The sequence below is a fragment of the Dermochelys coriacea genome, chromosome 1, assembly GCF_009764565.3.
Source record: "Dermochelys coriacea isolate rDerCor1 chromosome 1, rDerCor1.pri.v4, whole genome shotgun sequence".
In the NCBI taxonomy this organism is placed as follows: domain Eukaryota; kingdom Metazoa; phylum Chordata; order Testudines; family Dermochelyidae; genus Dermochelys; species Dermochelys coriacea.
The window spans coordinates 113249779-113277756 of NC_050068.2; the positions used below are offsets into that span (position 1 = coordinate 113249779).

General features: G+C 41.1%; 1 protein-coding gene and 1 long non-coding RNA gene across 4 annotated transcripts in view; both read right to left on the bottom strand.

Annotated features, from left to right (window-relative positions):
• Positions 1-27978, bottom strand: part of LOC119846366 (E3 SUMO-protein ligase RanBP2-like) — a 62753-nt gene that overhangs the window by 12297 nt on the left and 22478 nt on the right. For 2 of the 3 annotated variants that reach the window (XR_006279477.1, XM_038379984.2), the window contains exons 14-22: positions 21503-21640; positions 21282-21428; positions 20219-20401; positions 20053-20136; positions 15530-15668; positions 15224-15321; positions 9383-14471; positions 1877-2041; positions 713-805 (exon numbers count right to left, since the gene is read on the bottom strand). Coding sequence is in view for 2 of the 3 variants with exons in the window: in XM_038379984.2 (XP_038235912.1) it covers positions 713-805; positions 1877-2041; positions 9383-14471; positions 15224-15321; positions 15530-15668; positions 20053-20136; positions 20219-20401; positions 21282-21428; positions 21503-21640 (6136 nt within the window). In the remaining variant the exon portion in view is untranslated. Of the gene's footprint in view, positions 1-712; positions 806-1876; positions 2042-9382; positions 14472-15223; positions 15322-15529; positions 15669-20052; positions 20137-20218; positions 20402-21281; positions 21429-21502; positions 21641-22523; positions 22530-27978 lie in introns of those variants that run through there. The other variant, XM_043509608.1, reaches the window with a different exon arrangement.
• LOC122459054 lies at positions 22194-27174 on the bottom strand. The gene is made up of 3 exons (XR_006279491.1): positions 24890-27174; positions 23804-23805; positions 22194-22504 (listed from the first exon to the last, which is right to left on the bottom strand). It is a non-coding gene; the product is annotated as an uncharacterized LOC122459054 (long non-coding RNA).

Sequence of the window (27978 nt, forward strand, 5' to 3'; positions counted from 1 at the left end):
ACATGTGGACAGTCACTGGAAGACTAGGGAGAATTTACTTAGCTCACCTTCCTTACTTTATAACCCTAAGGATGAAAATACTAGTGCTGAGATTGCAAAGTTTAAAATTTATGCAGAGAAGTTATTGAGATTTACAGGAAGAAACTTCTGCTGGTTTCTGATAGATAGTATGGTTAAGACAACCTGGAGGAAAGAATGCTCCACCTGCTTTATAGTGTGTAGTTCTAAAGCCTCTAGGGCTTCATGTTCATTTTTATTACATTCCTGAGAAATCATTATGAAATTTTGAGTATGTCAGCGTATTCCATCCTGCCATCAATTTAGTAAATACAACGTAGGTCCTGACAACGAGCTATTCCTGTGTACAAGTTTGCTTAAATATACATATATGTATCAATTACATACCATAATGTGCATAAAAAGTTCAATACCAGGATAATTAAAGCAACTGCTATAACTTGTGCCCAATTTTAGGTTGCTCTCCTAGACTTCATATCTTAAATTATTTTTGGACGTGATATACATCTATCACCCTCCACAAAGGCACAGCACTGATGGAATACAAGGTATGACAGATTTTAAGATTTGATTACTCTAAATATTTAGGCATGAAAAAGCAGTGTTAAGAGGTTTTAAGTTAAGCAGCAGTTTCGAGTTATACTTTCAAAGCAGAGGGTGTAGCTGAAAATTCTGTTTCAAAGATTTTATTTACCTTGCACAGGATCTTTTGATGTTTTATGCTCTTTGGGATCATCAGGATATAGCTTTCCATTAAGATTCTTAACAGCCATTTCATAATCTTCATCTTAAAGATACAGAATTGAGAAGAGCCAGTGATTTCACAACACACCCTCTGGGAACCATTTATTCTAGTTACCCTATTCAGACTTGCAAGTCACTCAGGTTAGCTTCTAATTCACATTAGCTTCTAATTTTTAAGAAGGGAACAGCCAAACAGGAAAAATTTAATCTAAATATTTCTTGTTGTGGTTGTGTATGTATTTGTTGATGTAGTTAAATGTTGAAACACTCCTTCAATATACACAGTTCTGATTTTGGGGCAAATTCACTCTTATGTTTCATGCTGCCCAAAATAATTTTATATTAAGTAGTTTCACAGCAGGATTAAGAGATGAACAAGGAAAAATTTACACATAAGCAGCTATTAGCAAAACTGGATAAGGAATCAGAAAGAAAATGGATAGTTAAATGTGTTGATTTATAAATATGCTACAAAGTCTTTATGAAGTATATATTTCTCAGGGCAAACTTTTGTTAAGTTAGACAATCACAGTCCTCAACAGCAACCAGATTCATAAATGAATTGAAACATTTAGCATCTTAACATTAGGATTTTCAGCAAATTAGTTATTTTAAAAAAGCCATTTACTTTGAGAGGATTTTGGGAGACCCCTTCTGTTACTTTTCCATACTATTTTTAAAAAGTTTTGGGATACAAAAGGTGTGTTCATAATTTCATGTTTTCCCAGAATTGCCTCTCAAATAGGGAGGTAAGAAAGAAGAGCAGAACACATTTCATTTGTGCTTCCATTAGTCTACCCAGCCAATTGAGCTTCAGCAAGATAGGGGCCATTCTTGGTGCTTCTGAAGTCAGACCCATGAGGTCCTGAACATACTCCACTGAATCCCCTTTTATCGTTCCAAGAGCTAGCTTAATTGTTATAAGCCATATACGGCTGAGTTGAGCTACACTACAGTAATGTGAAAATCACATTAAACAATATCTGTCCTCAAGAAACTGGAACACTGTCTCTTCAGAATAGGGATAATGCTTCCTCAGAGCACAAGAGCCCCCCATCATACTACTGTTGCTCCAGTTAACCCAGAGTGGATGAACACATTTCCAGCTCCTTACCATCATCCTCTTCACTTAAGTAGCTAGGCTTATTCTTGTAGCAGAAGAATGTTGAAGGTAGTTTGAGAGAGTCAGCAAGAGCTCTTTGTCCAGGGGTAGGTGTTAGCTCATAAACAATGAGTACATCAGAGGGAAGTTCTGCATCAGTTTCCTTTTTCCTCTCAACTGTTACAAAAACCAAAAAGATTAACAGGATCAAAATGAAGATGCTTGAGAACAAATCTGAAAATAACCTCTACAGCTAAAGTCATTCTGAAGACAAAATTAGACAAAACATGTAAGCTGCAAATATATATAGCCACAAGAAACTAAGCGTCAAAATTATGAGAGAACACTAAGAGAAAGGGATTTAGTATGAAGAAAGAAATGTCCTTCCAACATCAACACACACTAGTAAATACTTAGGTGTCACACTGTGCTTTTCATTAGGCATAAAGCTAGGGTTGCCAACTTTCTAATAGCAAAAAACCAAACATCTTTGCACCGTTGCCTGCCCATTCTCCAAGGCCCCACCCCCGCTCACTTCATCTCCCCTCCCTCGCTCTCCCCCACCAGCTTATTTTCATTGGGTTGGGGTGCAGAATAGGGTGAGGGGTTTGGCTGGGGGTGCAGGCTCTGGGATGCAGGAGGGAGCTCCAGGCTGGAGGTGTGGGAGGAGGTACAGGCTCTGGGCTGGAGGTGTGAGCTTTGGGTCTGAATGAAGAGTTTGGAGTTCAGGATGGTGCTCCAGGCTGGGCCCGAAGGGTTAGGAGTGCGTAAGGGGCTCAGGGCTGGGAGGGAGTAAAGGCTCTAGCTGCGGGTGCAGGCTCTGGACTGGGGGGTTTGGAGTGCAGGAGGTGGCTCCGGACTGGGGTTGAGGTGTGGTAGGGGATGCAGGCTCCAGGAGAGAGTTTGGGTGTGGGAGAAGGCTCAGAGCTGAGGCAGAGGATTGGGGTGCAGGATGGGGTGTGGGCTCTGGGAGGGAGCTCAGGGCACTTACTTTGGGTGGCTCCCCAGAAGCTCCACCTGACTCCTAGGTGGAGACATGGCCAGGCCAATGGGAGCTGCGGGGACAGTGCACGGAGCCCCCTGTGGCAGCCCCTATGCCTAGGTGCCAAACATGCCGGTAGCCGCACAGAGCTGGGTAGGGAGTCTGCCTGTGCTGCCAACCAGACTTTTAACAGCCCTGTCTGCAGTGCTGACCAGAGCCGCCAAGGTCCCTTTTTGAGCGGGCGTTCCAGCTGAAAATCAGACACCTGGCAATCCTACATAAAGCATGCTTCAGTTTATTTTCATCACACAACTGAAGTTAGACCCAACTGCTGCATGCATTTTAATTTTTAAATTTAGAAAGCTATTTAAATAGTAAAGTAAAGGTACTTTTGGCATGCTGAGTACTATGAATTTGAGCAATGGAGCATAATTTTATTAAAATCCACTTTTAAAGATGCAATGTAGAGACCGAACTAAATTGCATGCCAAATCTTATCTACTATTCTCTTACACTTTTGCAAGTGTAGCTTTAGCCCCCCCATTCCTTGTTCCCTGACTGCTCCCTCCAGAGACCCCCCCATCCCTAATCACCCCCAGAACCCCACCCCCTACCCAACCCCCCCGCTCCCTGTCCCCCGACTGCTCCAACCCCTATCCACATCCCCCTACCCGACAGGCACTCACCAGCAGCGGTGGGAAGCGGAGCAACGTAGCCCCAGCCTGCTCCACTCCGCCAACTCCCAGCCACGTCGCTCCACTTCTTGCCGTCGGTGAGTGTGGGGAGGTTGGGGAAGGGATGCCCCCCGTACTCACCTGCAGCGGGAAGCGGAGTGCCATGGCTGGGAGCTGGCAGAGTGGAGCGGGCGGGGGCCAGGCTGTTCCGCTTCCCGCTGCCAGTGAGAGCGGGGAGGTTGGGGAAAGGACACCCTTTGCACTCACCGGTGGCGGGAAGCGAAGCAACGCGGCCTGAGCCAGCCCCGCTTTCCTTGCCCTGGCCCCAGCCATGTCGCTGTGTGTGTGTGTGTTGGGGAAAGGTCCTGCACTCACCTGCAGTGGGAAGTGGAGCGCCATGGCTGGGAGCTGGCGGAGTGGAGCGGGCTGGGGCCGGGCTGCTCGCTTCCACCGCTGCCAGTGAGTGTGGGGGGATCCCTTCCCCTAAGCCCCTTCCCCTGAGCGACACAGTGGGGTCTGGGTTGAGGGAAGTGGAGCGGGCTCCTCCCAGCCCCCCACTAATCCCCTGGGCCACTCTGGGACTGCAGGGCCCCAAAAGTGCCCCCCTACAGCTCCTGCCTCCCAGACCCTGGGGGGTGGGAGCCCCTGACTACCCCTGAGACCCTCTGCCCCATATCCAACCCTTTGGGCCGGCCGGGCCCCCTTAACACACTGCTCAGAGCAGCGTGTCGGAGCTTTACCGCGTTGTATGCAAGCCCACGTTACACTGGGTCACGTTGTATCGGGGGGGTAGAGGTGTATATCCTTTCAGGCTGTTAGATGCTACAGAGATGACATCTCAATCCTTAACTGCAACAGTCACTGCTCATCACTGAAACTTGGGTGGAAACTGAAACCCCCGGAATTACTCTGTTTGTCCAGATCTTACTCTACTTCCACTATAGTATTAGCACTAGTTTAACACAGCTTCCAAAGAGCAGTGCAGATGAAATTTAATATTTGCTGCTAGACAAAGTTTCCATGTGCTTTATGTGTTCTAAAAAAGGAGAACAGTTTGCATATCACATCTTTTGAAGATTCCCTCCCTCTCAAAAAAAGAGTAATTAGTTCAAGAATTGATCAAGGCTGGGTTTAAAACCATAGCAGTTAAGAGATCCAAGTACCAAAAACATCCTACTTTTTAGTCCATGCTCCAACTATGGGGGTTAGAACTACTATGTTCTGTTAATAGTTAAATTTTTCTAGAGAGCTTCTACCTTGTTTCCAAAAAAGGAATACCACCATCAGTAATCCTTGACTACATTTTTAATGGGTTGGATTTGAAAGGCAGATTTCAGGCATGTCCTCTATTAATTCCCTCCCCCTCACATCAGATCAGTACATCCAAAGGCTCAGCTGTAGTCAAATGTAGATTTTGATATTTTTTCATATAATTTTTTTTAAAAAGAATAAAATTCACACCATATTTCCAAGGTCTGTAATGCAGAAGAACCTATTGAACTAGATCTTGTAGAGTGTTATAGTCTCTACCTGTGGAAGTTAACAGTTTGAAACTTTCAAAAAAATATAAGGATTCTTTGCGTTTTCCATGCAACAATTCATCTTAATGGAGCACCACAAAAGTAAATTTTGAGGTAGAAGCTTCATTTTAAGATCAGGGAATATTTTGTGCAACTTAATCCAGTGAATGTGAGATCAGAAAATGTTTACTATTTTAGTTTTTCCTCTTTTACAAACTAATCATATCAAGTTATGGGTACTCACCATTTTAAAATATCAACTGCACTATACATTCATCACTTTTTCCTCTGTAAAGGAAGACGACTAAGGGCATAGCTACACTTGCAAATGTAGAGCGCTTTGAGTTAAACCAGCCTTCGGAGAGTGCAACTGGGAAAGTGCTGCAGTCTGTCCACACTGATAGCTGCAAGCGCACTGGAGTGGGCACATTAGCAGCTCTTGCAATGCCACAGAGAGCAGTACACTGTGGTAGCTATCCCAGCATGCAAGTGGCTATAACGTGCTTTTCAAATGGGGGGGGTGAGTGGAGTGTGACAGGGAGTGTGTTGTGTGTATGTGGGGGGAGAGTGGGTTTTGGGGGACTGAGAGCATGCCAGCATGCTATCTTAAGTTTAGACAGCAGCACACTCCCACCCCCACTTCTCTCTCTCACAGCATTCCACACTAATGGCTTGCTTTATCCCGGAGCAGATAAGCATGCCAGCTGTCAGAAAGAGTTTTGAAAGGGCATATCCACATTCCTAAAGCGAGTTCAAAACTATAAGAGTAGCTCCTTGATTTAAGGGGATTATGGGACGTTTAAGGAGGCTGATCAAAGCGCAGTAACGCAACACCTCGTTCACACTGACACTGCGACGTTTCAGCTGAGATACACCAAGCGTTATGCTTCTGGTGGAGGTGGATTACCAGGAGCGCTCCAGCTACAGAGTCCAGGCACTCTATGTGCCTTGCCAGTGTGGATGGGTCACGAGTTAGGGCGCCCGGGGCTGCTTTAATGCGCTCTAACTTGCAAGTGTCAAGCCCTAAGATAACAAAGAACAAATTTAGCCGGGGGAAAAGAATCAAGAATATTTACTTTACTTAACAACAAATGAGACTAACTGAAGATTTTAAATTTAGAATCTGATTAAATTTGGAAGTAGCAATATTATTCTTTTAATAAATAAAGAGTTAGTATTGATGGAAGCATGTAATATACCTTTTCAGATTATAATGATGGAAAACACTTTTTGGATGCTATAGGAACTAATACTGTTAGAACAGTGAAAAGCATTTGTTTTACGGAGACAACATTTGACCAAGTTTTACTTAATCTAGGTAGAACTGCCAGTATTTAGGTTATACCATGCATTTGTTGTAAGATCTGGTTATACATATTTAGTACTGAGGACTGTTGCATTCAAGTATAAAATATTCTCTGTGTATCTTTGTATTTTTTTAAAAAATATTGGACAATGTCTACAGCTTATCTATAGTTATTATTTTAAAGGAAAAAAATAAAGATTCCAAAAGTTCTCACCAACCTGGTTTATTCAGCAAGTAGTCAGCCACACAACAAAAGTCTATTTTTTAAAAAAAGTTAGGTGCAGAGCAACTCCTTACGCAGCCACACACTGGGTGAGTAGACAGCACTGGCCTCCTAATCTCAGAATGTGACTTAATTATGAAAAGGGCCAGAAGTAAACAACTAGGCGACCAGTGAGTGATTTTTTGAACACTTCCAGTAGCACACAGGTGGATTCAATTCAGACACTAGCTGGAAAAACTCAAGAGTTCAGGAGATCTGACTCTGCTTCCCATTTCACATATGCTTATTTTTAAGGATATACAGTTCTTACTGGCTAGACACTGGGAATGGAACTGAGCCAGTTTGAAACCCTCTTCATAAGGAATTCCATCATCATCCTGAGCATACTCTGAAATTTCTCATACCTCTTCTCATCTTCCTAGGGAAGATTTTAGCAAGCAGTTCTGGAATTCCTATGGTAAATTTGAAGCAACACAAAAGCCAAAAGTCTACAAACTAGAGCACTCCAAGACCACCACTTGTGTGAATTAAAAAAACCCCTAAACTAACAGAGGATAGGGAGACATTCTTTTGCTATGACAGGTACAAAGTCAAACACACACTAATTCTAACTACTGCTCGTCAGCATGCATATTAAATTTGTGTAAATTTTCATACCATTATATAGTCATCTGCTTTGCCACAACTGGGCAATTGTAAGTACCAGCTAAAGAGTGATTTCATCACACATTCAGTGCAGTGTGTAAATACCTTTACTATCAGGTTGGAAGGAAGGTGTGCTGGTCCAAAAGGCCATTGGATTAGATTTAAAAAGACTAAAATTAAATCCTAGAAAATAAATGATGTGGGTTTAAGTGTTTATTTGGATTTTTAGAGGGGCACAAACATATCTAAGTTCTTAAGTGTATATCTCCAATACCTAGAGATCACAATCAGCTAATGAATATTTGCATTGCCTGCTGTACCAGTTTATCAATCTACTCAATACATGTAAACAAGCAGCAGCTATCAAGTTTTTCCTACCAGGATACTTTACTACATAGATCAGCATACTTTTCATAATTCTGAAATCCACTTTTAGTCCAAAATTCTGCATTGTCCATTTTTTACTGCAATTTAGTCAAAGTATTTCCATTTAACAAAATTGATTTGACTCCTCTTCCCCCCCCCCCACTTTTAAATGCCAATACAATCATATGCTTCATATAATATGTTGGGCCCTACCAAATTCATGGCCATGAAAAACGAATCATGGACCATGAAATCTGGTCTTTTGTGTGCTTTTACCCTACCCTATTCAGATTTCACAGGGGAGACAGTGTTTCTCAAATTGGGGATCCTGTCCCAAAAGGGAGTTGCAGGGGGATCGCAAGGTTATTTTAGGGGGGGTCATGGTATTGCCACCTTTACTTCTGTGCTGCCTTCAGAACTGGGCAGTCAGAGAGCGGTGGCTGTTGGCCAGGTGCCCAGCTCTGAAGGCAGCGCCCCGCCAGCAGCAGCATAGAAGTAAGGGTGGCAATACCATACCATGCCACCCTTACTTCTGTTCTGCTGCTGGCGACGGATCTGCCTTCAGAGCTGGGCTCCCAACCAGCAGCCACCTCTGAAGGCAGCACTGCCGCCAGCAGTAGCAAGGGTAGCAGTACCGCAACCCCCCCCCCCAGCAATAATCTTTCAGCCACCCTACAACTCCTGTTTGGGTCAGGATCCCTACAATCAGAACACTGCAATTTCAGATTTAAATAGCTGAAATCATGAAATTTCATATTTTTAAAATCTGATGACTGAAATTGACCAAAATGGACCGTGAATTTCAAAGGGCCCTAATATGTTAAACATTACTAGCTATATAATGCAATGAAATACTCAGTTTCTACTGTAAAGTTGTAGGTGGCCATTTAAAGGTGAAGCCCAAGAGTTTGCCCAGCAGAAGATACAAATAAATCAAAGTTATATAATTTATTCTGTCTGCTAAGACAACAAAGCAATACCAGGATTTGTGCAGCCTCTTCAAACCAGACCTCTAAAGTGACTGGCTGTGGGCTGCACTTTGATCACAAGGGACTGGAGTCAAATTTCATATACCATACAATTGTCTTCAAGCAGGATATTTCCCTGATAATTATTTCACTCTGCTGCTGAAAAATTTAGGAATCAGATAAGAAAAAACAGTAAGACAAAAATCTAGTTTATACCATTCTACTAATACCACCTAATCAAAATACATCAGCAGCACTCAAGTTCTTATGTTATGGCAGGTTTCAGCTAAACAACTGTGCCTCTCCATAAAGAAATGGAAGCCAAAGTTTTCAAACATCATTGTCTAAAGACAGGTCCCTGCATCTGTATTTAAGTACCAAAATAAAAGCCATAATTTCAGAAGTGCTGACAAGACTTACTTAGGTACATGTCCAACTTATAGATTCCGGTTCCAAACTTTAGGCAACCACATTTGAAAATTTTGGCCCGAGTGCATAGGTAATTACTAGCTCATCTGAATTCCTAGATATGGGCAGAGTTATGCTGACCTAGCACAATAGTTCAGACATCCCCTGCTCCCTCACCAGGCACAAAGAGAACAATTGTAAGCGAAGGACAAAACCATAAGATTTTAAGCTAAAGAGGTATTTGCAAGAAACATGAAGTTTGCATTCAACTACTGAAGAGAACAGTTTACTCTCATTACAGGGATACAATTTACAGTATTTTCATTGCAACAAAAAGCCACTAACTGCTTTCCATGACAAATTTTTCAATAATCTTCTCAAAGTAAAACTTTAGTATAAACAGTTGCCTATTCAGGCAACGCTTACCTTTTTCTGGTGTTTTAAATGCGTAATTATAGGATCCTGCTGCTGATGTAACCAGGTAATTTTCTCCCTGGCTGTCTGTAGGCTTCTGACTGGCAATGTAGCTTTCCTGAGGCTCAGTTACTGTGAGCTGTAGTTCTCTCTGCATTATGTTTTGAGATACCGAACTATCCTCTTCACTTTTGCTTTTTGAAGGAGAGTTAAAGCTGAAACCGAATAGAGATCCTGTAGCTGAAGTATTTCCAAATGTGAATGGCTTTGATTTTTCACTACTGAAAATGCTCTTGACAGATTCTGAACCAAATACAAACTTTGGAGGAGAAACCACCGTTTTTGTTGGTGTTTCAGAAGTGCTTGACATCTCTGGAACCTCTACAGTCACATCAGATGTATCACCATCCTGATTCAGGTCAGTTCTCTCCCTGGTGGTCTCCTCCAGTACAGCTACAGCAATTCTGCCACATGGAGACTCTCTTGGTGTACTGGCACGTGAAGAGAGAGGTGTAATCAAAGTGTCTTTTTCTTGGGCATGTTTTGCTTCATCAAAAATTTGCTTAAATGACTCTGCAATATCTTGTAGTTTAAATCGCACAGCTAAGAGCTCTACCTTTCTTTCCCCATCTGCAAAGTCACATGCAGTCCATACCCAGGCTCTTTCAGTTCCTTTCATCTGTTGCATGTTCATGTCTGGTGTTATTCTATGATTGGCACAGAGTTTTAATACCTGGTCTCTTCTCATTACGATACGAACTTGTTTGTTGTCATAATTCTGCAAGATCTTTATATCCCCAATACCTCTCTCTTTCCATTGATTGGCATCTTTATCATATCTGTAGAGTTTAGCTCTATGACTGAAGACAACTTGCTCATTTTCTTCACCACTTGCCACTTCTACAAGGTCAGGTAAAGGTACCACAGGTTCAAAGTACTGTCCATCTCTTTCTTCTTCTTGAGTAAGATCAGACTCTTCATCTGTTCCTACAGACAACCTGCTCTGATTCTGTTTGGCAGGAGACTTTGATGGACTCAAGGCAGATTTGAAACTAAAATTAAATCCTGTTGTAGACTCCCCAAATCTAAATAGGTTTTTTCTCACAGGGCTACTTGCCAGAGGTGAGGCATACACAGAGCTACTAACACTATCATCCAATGCTTCTTCACGTAAATCATAGTTATCCCACTCCAGAGTAGGCCCCGTGCTTTCAGCATGTGGCTTTATAATTAAATCAGAAGTGCTACAGGCTGAAGCTGAGTTTTTATTCTCTTCTTCTGTCAATTTAGTTTTATCATCCGTCAAGAAGGTTTTGAGATCTTTCAACCCACTTTTCATTTCTTCTGCTTTCTGTATGAGTTGAGCTGTTCTACCAGTATCCACAAGCTTATGTGGGGTCTGCAGTGGAATATCCAACAGCAGCCTCTGACACTCTTCAAACTTCTGTTTGAATTCCTCAGCCTGTTCTGTCGTCTTGAATTTAGCTGCCAGCTGCTCCAACTTTGCATCTCCATCAGAAAAGTCACTGGCTAGCCACATCCATGCTTTGTCTGAACCAGACAGAGATTTCAAGTTCATGGTAGTTGTTATCCAGTGGTTTGCACATACTTTCAGTACCTGTTCACGTCGCATTAGCATTCTTAGTTTGCCATTAACTTCATTTTTAAGAATTTTCAAGTTGCCAACCCCACGTTCTTTCCACTGACTTGTTTCTGGATCAAACCTAAATAGTTTTATTCTTTGTGAATAGAGCACGGTCTCATCCTCTTCCCCTGTCACTAATTCCACTTTTTCAGGCATCTGGACTACAGGTTCAAAATGGATATCATCATTGTCCTCTGTCTTATATGCATCATCCTCCTTCTCAAGATCAGCAGAAGTATTAGCCTTGTGAGCCACTTTAGAACTCTGTGAGGAAAATAACTTTTCACCTGCACCTGAAAAACCCTTGAAGTTTGGATCTTTTTTACCAAACTGAAATTCTTCTCCAGAAGTAGTTTTTGCAAGGTCAGCAAAAGTGAAAGTGCTGCTATTCTGGCCAAATACTAAATCACTGTTCTGTTTGTTAGAGACATTATGAGACTGGATACCAGTTACACCCTTTGAGGGAGTCTCCTTTTTCTCTTTTTCATCACCACTGTTTAAGAAGCCATTGGTACTTTCTTTGGGTGGATCATCCTTTGTGATATTTTTACTAGGCTCCTGTATGCCAAATTTAAATCCACCTGTGGGCACAGGCATTGAAAAGCTAAATCCTTCTTTTGTAGATTTAACTTCAGTATCTGAAGGAATCTGAAAGTTGAAGGAAGAAGGTGCTTTTCCTTGTTCTGCATGGCCAAATTTAAAACCTTTTTCAGAAAGGTCACACTTAAAACCTGTTCCCAGTTGTCCTCCAGCAGGTTCAGAGAATTTGCTTTTAAGGACAAATGTAAGAGTGGATGGGGTGTCAGCAACAGGCTTATTACTTGGATTTGGTGCTTGACAAGCTGCGCAGATTACTGAAGAGCCTTCATTTCGTACCAAGCAATCATTGCAATCCCATTGCCCTTCCTTTCTAGCGAAGAGTCCCTCAAATCCACTTTTCTGGGGTTTACTTGCATCAGTGGTAGAACCAACTCCAGGAGTAGGAGATGCCTGAATAGTAGATGTAGACACATTAGGCTGACTTGGTGAATTGGGATTCTGACAAGCAACACAATTTACAGCTTTTGCTTCATTTCTGACTAGGCACACACTGCAATCCCATTGACCTTCTCTTTTAGAGAATATAGCTCCAAAATCATTTTGTGTAGTCTTCAGAACATCTCCTTGGCCAATTTTAAATGAAGCTTGCTGACCAAATACTGGCATGTTAGTTCTATTTGGATTCTGGCAGGCAACACATTTAGATGCAGTGGGCTCATTTTGTACTAAGCAAACATTGCAATCCCATTGCCCTTCCTTTCTAGTGAAGAGTCCCTCAAATCCACTTTTCTGAGGTTTACTTGCATCAGTGGTAGAACCAACTCCAGGAGTAGGAGATGCCTGAATAGTAGATGTAGACACATTAGGCTGACTTGGTGAATTGGGATTCTGACAAGCAACGCAAGTTACAGCTCTTGCTTCATTTCTGACTAGGCACACACTGCAATCCCACTGACCTTCTTTTTTAGAGAACGCAGCTCCAAAATCATTTTGTGTAGTCTTCGGAACATCTCCTTGGCCAATTTTAAATGAAGCCTGCTGACCAAATACTGGCATATTAGTTCTATTTGGATTCTGGCAGGCAACACATTTAGATGTAGTGGGCTTGTTTCTTACTAAGCAAACACTGCAATCCCAGTGACCTTCTTTTTTAGCAAAAACTGATCCAAATTTATCGTGTGTGGTATCAGTGTTGGGTTTGAAAGCTGCAGAAGTTTCAGATAATGGTACAGCATGCATTTCCTTGTTTGTTGGATTCGGACTTTGGCATGCTGAGCAGTTCTTATCAGTAGCTTCATTTCGAACCAGACACACATTACAAGCCCACTGATCTTCCTTCAACATAAACTGTTCCCCAAATCCACTAGTAGTACATGTAGATGGGATTTCCCTACCAAAAGAAAAGGATATCGGTGTAGATGTAGCTGATGTAACCGTAAAACTGCTTTTGCCATCAGGTCCCTTTACAGAACTGCTTGTATTTTGGATTGGAGCCTGGCAAGCACTACACTGGGAAGTAGTTAAACTGTTTTTCATTAAGCAGACATTACACTGCCACATCTCCTCTTTCTTAAACTGAAATCCAAAATTCGGGGTTCCAGGAGTAGTTTTGCAAGGCTCCTTGCTATCCTGATTTGCTATTTCTCTTGTAGTCCCAACACTCTGAATGGCTGGTGTACCAACATTTGATCCCGAAGTTCTCAAAATATTCTGCACCTCTTCAAACTTATGCTTGAAAAGCATTGCTTCCTCTGGTGTTTTGAATCTAATGGCAAGCTGCTCAGGTTTTGGAAACTCATCTGCATAATCTAAAGCATGCCATACAAATGATTTGTCGGAACCTGCGTTTAGTTGCATTTTCATATCTGTATTTATATAGTGATTTGCACAGATTTTCAATATTTGCTCCCGCCTCATGAGGAGCCGAATCTTCCCAGATATTTTATGCCTTAGTATTTTCACATTTCCAATGCCCCTTTCTTTCCATTCTTTAGATTCTGTGTCAAAACGGAACAGCTTTGCTCTGTTGCAAAAGAATTCCTCTTCATCTTCCTCACCCGTCTTTACTTCAACCTTGTCAGGGAGTGGCACTACAGGCTCAAAGTGTGGACCATCATCATCATCATCAGCACCATGGATGCTTCCTCCATCAGTTTCATGACTTCTATTGGCCAGATCTGAACTTGGCGTTCCAAACACTGGTTTTCCAGGATCTTGGAAATTGAACATGTCACCCTTGCCAAAACCTGAAGTTTTAGGTTGGTTTTGTCCCATATTTTCTGTAAATGAAATGCCTGAAATATTTTTGTTACCAAAACTGAAGGTATTTCTTTGGCCAGTTGTATGATCATGAACTGTTCTTTGCCCCATGTATCGATCATCTTGTAAAGGTTTATCAGATGTCAGAAGACCCAAGAGGCTTTCACTGCTATTAAAAGCTGCACCGGGGGGCTGGCCTACAATCTGAGGTGATGAAAATGTAAAGTCTCCATCATTAGATTTGAAATTAGAGTTAAATTTAAAAGTGGTTGGTTGAGTTGATTGTGCAGGTGTTGTGAAAGAGGATTTTGCTCCTTCTGCTGGTACAGGCTGCCCAAAGGTAGATTTCCCAAATTCTATCACCTTTGATTCTGCAGACTTTGGAATCAGAGGACCAACTGAAGGTTTTGTGAAATAGCCTGGCTCAGGCAACGGTGGATTTGTGCTTGCTTGTGGAACACTGTAATTATAATACTCATCACCACCACGTGGAGACAGAAGTCCAGTAGCAGGAGAATCAAAACGCAAAGGAGCACCATACATTTCTTGGGAAAATATGCAGGCAGAGGTGTTCTGCAGTGGTGGTGTATGCATTGGCTGTTGATAAGCATATATATGTTGTTGAGGTGTAAGCCTGTTCATGCCATAGACTGGAGCCTAAAAAAAGAAAGATTATTATTTTCTATTTGTACTATAGTAGTGTCTGTACAAACATAAGACAATCCTTGCCCTGAAAAGTTTGTTGATGTTTTTGTTTTTATCTTTAAAAAAGATGGATAGATTTTAATATTAAGCGAAGCAGAACAGTTACAAAGATTTCCTTTTTATAGAGACACCTAGCTGCTTGAAAAGCTACTGCTTGTTTCTTCTCTATTCCTTCCTACTACTCCCAAAACTTCTTCCCATCCTACAGAGAAACGGATCTTAGGTATTGTCAAAGATTTTCTCAATAGAAGATAACATAGTGAGCATGTATACTTCAAATACAAATGCAAGAGATTGCTCTTGATGGTTCACCTCCTCCTGCACCACCAGAATCTGAGAGGACTCACTCAGTATGTCATCCACATTTGGGCACTGAGCATAATCCACATAACTGAATAGAAAAGGAGTACTTGTGGCACCTTAGAGACTAACAAATTTATTTGAGCATAAGCTTTCGTGAGCTACAGCTCACTTCACGAAAGCTTATGCTCAAATAAATTTGTTAGTCTCTAAGGTGCCACAAGTACTCCTTTTCTTTTTGCGAATACAGACTAACACGGCTGCTACTCTGAAACCTGTCTTAAGTGTGAATATCACACAAAGTTATCCCTAAAAGTCTTCATTGGAAGAATCAGTTTCACATATAGAAACTGAAAATTGATAAAGACTAGTTCAAAGTAGTAAATTAACAGATCTCTCCTCACCTTTGTTGGTGTTACATTGGTAGCTGCTGTTCTGAGAAGATACTGAGAGTTATACGCAGGCGACTGACTGTAGTAGACTGATGGGCCAGTGGTAGCAACTAAGAGAGAAACACAAGAGTGTAATTCTATTTTGCCATTACCCAAAAGAGAACCATCTTCAAAAAGGTAATGCTTTTCAACAAAGATATTTTTAAGCTCATTTGCAGTGTTTAAAACTTAAATGCCTAATTTATAGCAATTTTAGAGGCTGACCAAGGTCTTCTGAAAACAAGATACAGTAACTGATTAAACTCAAAACCAGTTTACCTGTTAGTGGAGCTCCATGAAAGCTTTGTGTTCCCTGATAGCCATCTGACATTGTGTCTGTGCCATAGCCTTCAGCAGGCCACCGATGAGACGACAAGTTTGAGTTGGAATTATTGAGTTTCATTTCATGCATCTCATTCTATCAGGAGAAAGTATTTATATAGTTTAAAATTAAAAAAAAAGACAGGTGTAGTTGAATATTAAAACAGATGTTTATTCTATGCAAAGCCTTAAAAAAATTCAGTTTTACTTTGGTGTTTACCAAACACTAATTTTTACCCTTGACACCCAAGCCTCAGTTTGGAAGGAAGAAATTACTATAGCTGTTTTTGTTTATCATGCTGAATTCTTACATCAGCAGGAAGTGTCTCTGCTGAAGGCCCCTTGCAAGAGCAGAGGGTGTACAGAAGCTCCCAGCCCCTGCAGCAATAGCAGCCTAAGACAGGCTCACAGATAAGGTGCAGGTGGTTTTTAAGCCTAGATTAATACCTTCAGTTTAAAAAAACCCCCACACAACTAAAAAACAGGCATATTGATTTTCCCCCCCAAAACACTTGTGGCTCTCCCAAAGGAGCCATGGCTCACTGTTTGGGAAGCATTGCTCTATGGCTCCTATGCAAAGTAGATAAACTAGCTCTTCCTTTGGCTGATTTTTATGAGAAGGGTCCCTGAAGAGAGACAGGGAAGGGGGACTGAAATTGGATGGAATAAGCCCTGGGCAATCAACTTACAGAACCTTTTTCTGTTTTCACAGTCCACGCCTGATGGAAGCAAGGAAGCCAACATCCAAAAGGTGGGACTTAAGCAAGGCTTTTGAGTGGTCTGAGAATGTAGCTCTCGAATCTATCATCAAAACTGTTGCTTGGAAGTAGGTGCAGACTGACCAACCGCCAAAGTAGTAGTCTCAGTTGTTTCCTTGGCGGGGACTCAAGACTATCACTGAAGGTAGACCGGTGTCTGCCTCGACTGCCCCTTACATCTAAAGGTCTTATAATTTTGGGCTGATGTGTAGATGCCCAGAAAACAAATTATGGCCCTGGAAGCTTTTGAGAGCATGCAGTCAGTTGTCCATGCTAATGCAAAGTAATTCTGTGCCCTCAAATACTTTGCAATATTCTTAGCATGCCAGAGGCTTGCAGCCATGAAGCCCTGCATGTGGTTACAGCAATAGGCAAGGCTTTAGTCATGTCTGATACATCCATGGTGGTCTGTTGCAATGTTTTAGCTACTAGCTGATCTTCAACAATGATGCTTTTCAACTCTTCTTGGAAGTCTTGTGGAAGTTTAGCTATAAAGGGTGATAGCCTCTCCCAAGCAACACCATTATACTTTACAATTATTAGCAATTCCAAGCTGCAGTGAGATCGATAAATAGCCCTTTCTTCCAAACAAGTCTAGTTTTTTTTTTTTTTTTTTTTTTTTTTTTTTTAAGGATTTTTATCTTTTGGGGTGCTCTTAGTCTGCTTGGTCTTTGTGGACTACAGAAACCATGAAGGAACCTGGTGTTGGATGTGGATGTGCATTAAAGAAAAACTGCTAGGGTACCCCTAAGGGAGATTGATATTTCTTTTCTGCTCTCTTAGCCACAAAGGCAGCATAACTGGTGTCAGCCATTGTGTCTTGGCAGAATTCAAGATGCCTTCATTAACTGGCAGAGTTATCATAGCAGGAGCAGATGAGTGCAGAATATCAAAAAGCTTGTGAGTTTTTCCTTCTATCTCAAGAGTCTGAGCAATGCGGGAAAGTTGCTTTCGAAATGCTTTGAAGTCATCAGCAGCTGGTAGAGGAGCTGGATAGATTGTCTCCCCAGGAGGGTGATGACTAGTCCCTGGGAGACTAAGGGTGCTACTGGCAATAGTGCCTGTTTCTCTACCAGCTGCTCTTGTTTTTTCCCCCCTCTCTGCAGACCAGGGGGAAGGAAAAAATAACGATGGTCTGGCAATAGATGAAGAAGGGGTTCCAGACTCCTTATGCTTCCTTAAATGATAGGAGTAAGATTAGATCCTGAATGTAGTCCGCAGCATGCTCCGTAGCACCAAGGTGGAGCACTACATGAGGTAAGGCCAGTTCTGAAAGGGTTGAACAGGCAACTGCCATGTTTGAGGTGGATATGCTGGAGTTCTAAAGTGAGTCTCTGGTCTGTAAAGAGCGTCTTCTGACCTGTGTGAGAGAAAAGGTGGCTCCCAACTGGATGGAGAACAGGCGTGTCCCAATGATGGGATAAACAGACCTTGAGAGGCAGAGCCAAACCTCAAGGTGTCCCTAGTACCAAGAGGTCAGAAATATATGCCAGGGTCATGGTTACCTCCTTCAACATAAAAAGAAAAGGAGTACTTGTGGCACCTTAGAGACTAAAATTTATTAGAGCATAAGCTTTCGTGAGCTACAGCTCACTTCCTCGGATGCATTTGGTGGAAAAATTTTTGCCACCAAATGCATCCGATGAAGTGAGCTGTAGCTCACGAAAGCTTATGCTCTAATAAATTTGTTAGTCTCTAAGGTGCCACAAGTACTCCTTCAGCATAAAATCAGCAGTTACTGGCAGGGCTTACAATGACAGTACTGGTACTGATGTTGAGGTTGGCATCAATGTCTTTGCCAGTGTCTGATGGTTACTGCTATTTTCAGTCAGCGATACAGAATATGGCTTGTACTACTTTGGTGCTGAGTCAGACTGAGCTGGCATCACTTGCCTCTGTTATGGGATTAGTGTTTTGTTCCCTGAAAAGTGAAGTGTTAGCCTCTCCCTATAAGAGGAAAGGGACCAGTGCTGGGAGTCATGACTCAACCACCCTTATTATGGTAAGGAGTGGTATCAGTTTTTGGAGCAGAGGTGATAGTTGGTACTGAGGTGGTCTGATGCCAGATCTTTGTCTGATGGTGCCAAGAATTATTTGCTGGTACGGACCATAGGTGTTGCATAGTGGATGGCAAAGTTCTTTGCTGACACACAGCAGGGCATGGATCAGATTGTTTGAGGAAGCAAAGATCTGATAAGGATTCCTGGACTTCCCTGTTGTTCAGAATTACTGACACAGAGCAGCAATCTGGCGCAAGACACTCAGAGGCAAAAACAGACAGGTTGTGGCCATTAGTGAGTGGAATTAAACTGACCGTTTAAAGCTCGAGGGCTTTCAATCCATCATTTTTCTGTGGAGAGAGGTGCTGTGCACCAAGGGAGAAATTAAATGGGCGGGGGGAAGTAGAGGAGGGAAAAGACAGGGAGGAAGTTGTTTTGATACAACCAGAATAAAAATAAATTACTGACTAATATTTTGAGGGGGATTAACTCTAACGTAGTACAAGTAGATTCCACTAAGCGGTAGTGGGCAAACACTGCTAGTTTTGTTTCATTGCCATGGGCAGTAAGAGGTAACAGGATGGTTGCAGCCACTCTGCTGCCTTCGGGCGGTGGCCATGAGGACATCCCTGGGGCAGCCTAATGGACACCACTATTCAAAAGACTACAATATGTGTACCTAGACTCAAGTGAGATCACATGGATACAGTCAAAGATGGTATTTTACTTATTAAAAGATACTAGCTCTTTCCAAATCATTACCAATAGATTCTACTCAAAGATGCAGACCTTAAATTTTTTTAAAAAATAAAATAAAAAAGCTGTGCTTTCAAATTTAAAACGTATCAGCCTTGGCAAAGGGATAATGAAAGTTTAGCAACCTAGACCCAAAAGCTTCCTTACGATAATGAAAACTAAATATTTTACACATAAACAATTGCTTGCCTGGCAAGTATAATTTTACAAGGCTAACATAAGAAATGCAAAATTATTCTTATTCATTCCCTATCAGGCCAGCAGCACTGCAGTTAGGAAAATTATTAAAATATGGAGAAAGGTCAGTGATAATTTAATCACCATTAACTATTTTTCAAACAAAAATGAATTTCTTGTTTTACTTCTGGACTTTCATAACTTGACTGTTTAAGTGCAAGATCAAATACACTGGTTAAAGAACCAATCTGACAGAGAATAGGTTGAACAAATTAAACCCATTTTTAGATGTCAGTACTAGCGACCCCTTTCAAATTTAAGTACATTTGAAACTAATACCTTATATAGTGCTTCTGTCCTGCCTCTACAGCCATCCAACAAAAGCCATCTTTTTCTTATAATTTTTGGCTTGAGAGGCGTGAAAAGAAAAGTCTTATTATAGAAACTACTTATAGAAAGTCTTCTCCTAATCAACAGCATTCACATGCTCAGTGTATGGTCCCACAGAAGGATACCCTTATCTGCTTATGCACTAATTTAATAGATTCTGAAATTAAATTTCTATAAGTGACACTTGCACCCATACTCTTCAAATTATGCAGAGATTTAACCACTTTAATTCCATTGATATAACTGGAAATCTGATCACACACTGGAAGTTTAATTTTTTTTTTTTTTTTAAAACAGTCTGAGCTTTATAATCTAATGTTAACTGTAGTACCAATACAGTGTTAAAAATACTCATTACTACATATTTGTTGATACATTAACTCAATTAGGATTTACCTACCTTAATGGCTTCTACTTGCTGACAGATCATCTGAAGTAAAGATTTCTGATCCTCTGCCCAACGAGGGGGAGTTTTGGGAGAAAACTGAAAGAACAATAATTGAATCTTATCACATTAATTAAAAAACAATATATTTGAGATGAATTTTGTGTGTTATTTGATATACCTTGTAGCTTTTACTTGGTGATAAAGAAAATTTTGTTGGCGACGGAGTGGAGTGTTTAAATTCTGAATCTACAGTTCGGGATAGGCCATTCTGGAAGACAGGACTTCCTTCTTCACCATAATCCCCAAGTTCTTGAATTACTGTTTCCAGCATCTCCTTAACAGTTTCTATTGACACTGGTAACTGAGAGAGAATTGCAGTGCACAAAGAGGTTTAGGGATATACTCTCTTTTTGAGTTCAAGTGCAATTGGAATAATAAAGCACTATTAGCAAATAGAATTTCATGTAAAAATACCACATTTCAAGATGACTATTCCTCTATCTGAACAAATAGATTCCAAACAATATTTTTACTAATGCAAAACCTGAACTTTCTATCTTAATATACTAATCTTTCTCGGCAGTTTCCCACGACTTTTGACATTGTCAACTACTATTGTTTACATGACATATTATGACTTATTGTCTCTTCCAAAACTCAATGCCCACTCTGCATGTGTATCATCACTATACATAGGACAAAAATATTAAATATAATTCTGCATGAACTTCAGTAGAAAGACTCGTCTAACCAGAAGTAGTATATAAATGTGTCTTTTCCTGATTCATCAGCCCCACTTGAATATTTGTAAGCAATGACTGATTAGGATTAAGTCAAAGATAGAGTTAAATGCAGTCAAATATTTAATCTCCATTCTAACCTTGGCCTAATATTTGTCCAAAAATAAAAGTTCCTTTTATTTTAGTTCAATTTCAGAATCTTGACTACAGTAGTGATTCACAAATTTTTTTAAATAAAGCTTTTTAAAAAATGTGCATAACAAAATATTTCCAAAATAGAAAAGAACTGCTGCCATCTGCATTTTAGGAACAAACTACGCAGAGTCCTTTTAAATGCATAGTTCATTCTTAAACACTGAATTTGGCTTGTAAAGCAAAACATTTCACTGAAGAAAGTGTTAATGCTCTATCAAATTTTGAAAGGATAATTTAAAAGATGAGATTTCCTGCTGATGCAAAGGATTCCATCAGTAAAACTACAAAGCAAACTAAATTACATACCTTCTCAGTTACTGAAGTGTCTGTAAAACTTTCATCAATGATCTTTAATAGATAGTCTCTGCTCTTTTGCAGGTGACTTTTGCACTCTTCTTGTTCTTGTGGTGAGAGTGTATCATTCTCAATCTCTTCAGCCTTTCTCTGGAAAATCTAGCCAACAAAGTAGTGATTTTTACCATGCAGTATTAAGAATGTAAAAATTAAAATAAAAGAATTACACCTACTAGTGCAAGATTCCAATATGAAACAACGTTTTTAATGGCTTCAAGTGCTAGCAAAGCATCCTCAGTTTTTCCGTCAACTGCATCCAACATAGCAAATGCTATATATGCTGCCTCTTCATATTCTGCAACCTGAGAAACCTAAAAAGAGAAGTTCTGTCAAAAATTTAAAGTAAAGCTTGCATCCTCTAGGCAACTGCTTGATACAAAGTACATTTAACCTCATGCTCTTGGAAGTGCTTTAAAAAAACCCATTCCTATTGGAAGTTTATCTCCCCCTACTTTAAAAGCTCAGATGCCAATGTGTCCTTTTTGTATTTTTGAGAGCAATTTGACAGTCAAAATATTTCTAAACACATTTATTGCTGCACAGGGAATACAAGAACAAAAAAAATTTGAGTCACACGAAATTAGCCTGAAAAAAGTTAATAGAAATCCAATGGAATCGTCCCTACTTCGTAACATTTTGAGAAGATGTTAACTTTAAAAATACTTGAACTTTTAAGCTGTCTATTGGACTGTTAACATTTAAGATTACTGAAACTGAAAAAAATTGTTTACTTTGTGCAGCTGACAGCAATTTGAGTACTCAGTTTCTGTATGAATTTGGGGATAAAAATTATAGGGGGAGCTGTTAGCACCACCTATAACTGTGGGGAGTGTCAGGCAACCATAAGATCCTGTTTCAGTTGCTTATAAATTTTGCCAAACTAATTGTTGAGGCTGAAATTTTACATGCTGACTGCCTGCCTCAGGTGGAATTTTTTGGAAAATTTTTCAACAAAAATGGTCTAGCCATTTCCAAGAACAAGGTTAAGAAACATACATTGTTTTGCCCATGATAAAGAATTCCTTACAATTTTTTCATCCAACAGTTCTAGTTCCTCCATACTTTTGAGCAGGAAGTCGAAATTTGGCAGAGGGTTGGCCCGGGTGTCAGAGATGTGCTTTTTTAAGATACTGATGAAAAAATGCCCAAATTTGGCCAAATTACAAGCCATTAAACTTAAGGAATATTTCCAACACACCTCTGAACAACATATTAACCAACAGAGACCTTCCTACCAACACTACAAAAAGAAGGATTCTGGGTGGACTCCTCCTGAAGGTCGAAACAACAGACTGGACTTCTACATAGAGCGCTTCCGCCGACATGCACAGGCTGAAATTGTGGAAAAGCAGCAGCACTTGCCCCATAACCTCAGCCGTGCAGAACACAATGCCATCCACAGCCTCAGAAACAATTCTGACATCATAATAAAAACAGCTGACAAAGAAGGTGGTGTCGTCATCATGAATAGGTTGGAATATGAACAAGAGGCTACTAGGCAGCTCTCCAACACCACTTTCTACAAGTCATTACCCTCTGATCCTACTGAGGGATACCAAAAGAAACTACAGCATTTGGTCAAGAAACTCCCTTAAAAAGCACAAGAACAAATCTGCACAGACACACCCCTGGAACCCCGACCTGGGATATTCTGCTACCCAAGATCCATAAACCTGGAATCCTGGACACCCCATCATCTCAAGCATTGGCACCCTGACAGCAGGATTGTCTGGCTATGTAGACTCCCTCCTCAGGCCCTACGCTACCAGCACTCCCAGCTGTCTTCGAGACACCACTGACTTCCTGAGGAAACTACAGTCCATTGGTGATCTTCCTAAAAACACCATCCTGGCCACTATGGATGTAGAAGCCCTCTACACCAACATTCCACACAAAGATGGACTACAAGCCGTCAGGAACAGTATCCCCAATAAAGTCACGGCTAACCTGGTGGCTGAACTTTGTGACTTTGTCCTCACCCATAACTATTTCACATTTGGGGACAATGTATACTTCAAATCAGCGGCACTGCGATGGGTAACCGTATGGCCCCAAAGTATGCCAATCTTTTTATGGCTGACTTAGGACAACGCTTCCTCAGCTCTCGTCCCCTAATGCCCCTACCCTACTTGCGCTACATTGAGGACATCTTCATCTGAACCCATGGAAAAGAAGCCCTTGACTAATTCCACCATGATTTCAACAATTTCCATCCCACCATCAACCTCAGCCTGGACCAGTCCACACAAGAGATCCACTTCCTGGACACTACGGTGATAATTAAGCGATGGTCACAAACACCACCCTATACTGGAAACCTATTGACCGCTATTCCTACCTACATACCTCCAGCTTGCACCCAGATCACACCACACGATCCATTGTCTACAGCCAACCTCTACGATACAACCGCATTTGCTCCAACCCCTGAGACAGAGACAAACACCTATAAGATCTCTATCATGCATTCTCACAACTACAATACCCACCTGCTGAAGTGAAGAAACAGATTGACAGAGCGTACCCAGAAGTCACCTACTACAGGACAAGCCCAACAAAGAAAACAGAACACCACGAGCCATCACCTTTAGCCCCCAACTAAAACCTCTCCAACGCATCATCTACAACCTATCCTGAAGGACGACCCATCACTCTCACAGATCTTGGGAGACAGGCCAGTCCTCGCTTACAGACAGCCCCCCAATCTGAAGCAAATACTCACAGCAACCACACACCACACAACAGAACCACTAACCCAGGAACCTATCCTTGCAACAAAGCCCGTTGCCAACTGTGTCCACATATCTATTTAGGGGACACCATCATAGGGCCTAATCACATCAGCCACACTATCAGAGGCTCGTTCACCTGCGCATCTACCAATGTGATATGTGCCATCATGTGCCAGCAATGCCCCTCTGCCAAGTACATTGGTCAAATTGGAGAGTCTCTACGTAAAAGAATAAATGGACACAAAGCAGATGTCAAGAATTATAACATTCAAAATCCAGTCAGAGAACACTTTAATCTCTCTGGTCACTCAATTACAGACCTGAGAGTGGCAATTCCTCAACAAAAAAAACTTTTAAAACAGACTCCAATGAGAGACTGCTGAATTGGAATTAATTTGCAAATTGGATACAATTAACTTAGGCTTGAATAGAGATTGGGAGTGGATGGGTCATTACAAAAAGTAAAATTATTTCCCCATGTTATTTCCCCCCTGTTCCTCAGACGTTCTTGTCAACTGCCAGAAATGGCCCACTTTGATTATTACCACAAAAGGTTTTCTTTCCCCCCCCCCCCCCCCCCGCCCCTTGCTGGTAATAGCTCATCTTAAGTGATCACTCTCCTTACAGTGTGTATGATAAAACCCATTGTTTCATGTTCTCTGTGTGTATATATAAATCTCCCCACTGTATTTTCCACTGAATGCATCCTATGAAGTGAGCTATAGCTCACGAAAGCTTGTGCTCAAATATATTTGTTAGTCTCTAAGGTGCCACAAGTATTCCTTTTCTTTTTGCGAATACAGACTAAAACGGCTGCTACTCTGAAACCAGTAGTTTGAATGTGCTCAATGGAGACTTGCTGCAACTTTGCTGCAGCATTTCTTGACAATTCCACCTGTACTGAACAAGCTGAGGTCCAGTGCCACAGGAGCTAAGCGGAATTTACCTTGCAGTTTGCCTTTTTAAAAGCTTGGAAATTACACACACAACACTACATTAAAAGAACATTAAGGTTGCAAATTTAGGCACTCAATTCAGGAAACGCCTTTGCAACCTTAGTTCAGCCCCTCCTTGAGCATATGTATTATGACACAATCTATTTACATGACCACATGATTTTTTTTCCATACAACCCCTGCCTTGTTCTGTGCTCAGGATGAACACTTCACAATGAATGAGCAGCTATTCCATATTGGTTTTTCCGTATACTTCTTTACTAGACACTACTCAAATTCTGCACTTAATTTGGAATTATTTCTTCATAGGCTTTTCCATACCCGTCATAGTATGAGAGTGCTTCACAAACACTAAAGAATTTATTTTCACAACATGCCAGTGATGAGGGGGCTTTATCCCTATTTTACAGATGGGGAAATAAGAGAAATTGAAGTCAAGAGTCCATTAACTTTAGGAGTCTAACCTGAGATGCCTAGAGCATCTCTGGCATATCTTAACTTCTGAATTTTCAACTTTGCAATCTAAATAATGTTCCTTAAACGTAGTTTGTATGTAATTTTTTATATACATACAAAATTCACTAATGACAAGGGGACTAAGGGATGAGTAGTACCTGAAAGCATCCAACTTTGAAAGACTAGATTTCAAGCTGATGTCCCTTTAAAATGAAGCCTAAAGTTCAGGCTTAAACAGCTATACAGCACTCCCTTTCTGTCAGATTTCACATACCTTCATGTTTTCAAAGGTAGATATTGTATGATGGCCAGACACCACTTAGTATTTCTCAATTTTTGACTTTCACTATTATGTGGCTAACATGGCCCACAGCAGAGTAAACTTAAGTTTAGGTGCAGTATTGTTTGTTCAAATGAGGGAAGTTAGTCATTACAGCATTTCAGATTCTGCACGTCTCTGCTTAACTATATATGAAGCATACAGAAATGAGAAGCATTGTGATCCAGAAGAGGTACAGAATTAAAAAGCAACTAGAGTAGTAGCCAAGAGATCTGTACTCTATTTCCAGGTTCCTAAGTGACGAGACTACATTCTTCAGTCTCCTTATCTGTCAAATAGGGAAAAAAAGCATTTATTTACCTTTAGCGAGGTGGTGTGGCCTCCCTCAGAGAATGACGGGGAGGGACTACAACATGCTTCCTGGTGGGCTAAAACAGGAGAGCCATGTCTGTTCCGCTGGAAGCGGAAGGGTGGGATAGGAAGGGGAACTACAAAAGGCAGACCCTGCAGCTTAGTTGTGGTGGAGCCACCACAAGAGACGGATGCATCCCGCCTGCTGCTGGAGCCTGCAGAGGAGCTGCCTCCTGAGGACTGGCTGGATCTCCTTGGGGCTGCCGGCAGACCGAGACGCACATCTTAAACTGAATCAAAAGGGTTTTCCTCCCACACCTAGATTCTATTCAGGTTCTCATATCATGGCATCTACACCTGACTGTAAGAGAATCAATGCCCTAAACTGTTTTAAGACAATAGCTTAACCTCTGGCAAACTGACTTCACATCTCACTGAGTTTTACTAGCAGAGAATTTGGCCCAAGTGTTGAATTGCTGACACTTGTAATTGATGCAACTAGGCTCACATGAAGTTACATGCTCTAGAAAGGGGAGAATCAAGACTATTCCTTGCAAAGAGTTGGATGAACTCTGTATGCCACAAATTCAAACAACAACGTATCCAGGAGCCTTATGTCATCCAACACGATACAGTACAGAAATGGAAGACAAGAAAATAAGGAAAGAAAGAAGAAAAAAAGTTATATGGAACAAAATCTGGAGTAATGAGAAATTATAAACATGGGCAAACAGTGAGGATTCAGCACTCATACTACAATGATGGGCAGCAGCATAAATCCTTAAGGTACATCTATCTACTACTTTTTTCTAAGGCCTAAAGGTCTCTAATAAGAACAGTGAGGTAATCATTTCTTTTTACAAAGCCTTTGGAAGACTAACTAGACTGCTGTAAGATCTGGGCTTTTCAGTAGAAAAATAGATTTAAACTAGAATCCAAACAAAGAAGTCATGGAAAGATAATAGATTATGCCTTATGCATAGGGCCCTACCAAATTCATGGTTCATTTTGGTCAATTTCATGGTCATAGGATTTTTAAAATCATAAATTTCATGATTTCAGTTATTTAAGTCTTGACATTTCACAATGTTGTAATTGTAGGGGTCCTGACCCAAAAAGAGGGTTGCGGTACTGCTACCCTTATTTCTGCACTGCTGTTGGGCGGAGGTACCGCCTTCACAGCTGGGTGCCCGACCAACAGCTGCTGATCTCTGGCCACCCAGCTCTGAAGGCAGGGAAGAAGTAAGGCTGGCAATACTGCAAACCCCCTAAAATAACCTTGTGATGCCTCCCTCCCTGCAACTCCCATTTGGGTCAGGACCCCCAATTTGAGAAATGCTGGTCTCCCTGGTGAAATCTGTATAGTATAGGGTAAAAGCACACAAAAGATCAGATTTCATGGTCCATGAAGTGTTTTTCATGGCTGTGAATTTGGCAGGGCCCTACTCATGCAACACATAGGATCAAATTATTTTACTTATCACAAGAGAGGACAGAGTATAAAGGCATAAAAATCTAATTTTTCAAAAATAAAGAAAGCAAGGTACTACTTCAATAGCACAGTTTATGTACGCAAGACAACGAGTGACAGCTTGACATAAGTCCAAGCTTAAACGAGGCGTTAGGAAGAATTTCTGGCAACATTATTAAAGCTGCTAAGAAATTAGGGCAGTAACTGAGCTACTAAAATGCACAAAACACCATACCAGAAATCAGAACTCTGAACTTATTTGAAGCACTAGAGTAAAGCTGGGTCAAGTTTTTCAATCAAAACTTTTTTTTAGCTGAAAAATGCAGATTCAAGTTGAGGGAAACATTTTATGAATTTGTGTCTATTTCAGCTAATTGTTTCAGTCAAAATACAGTTTTGGAAG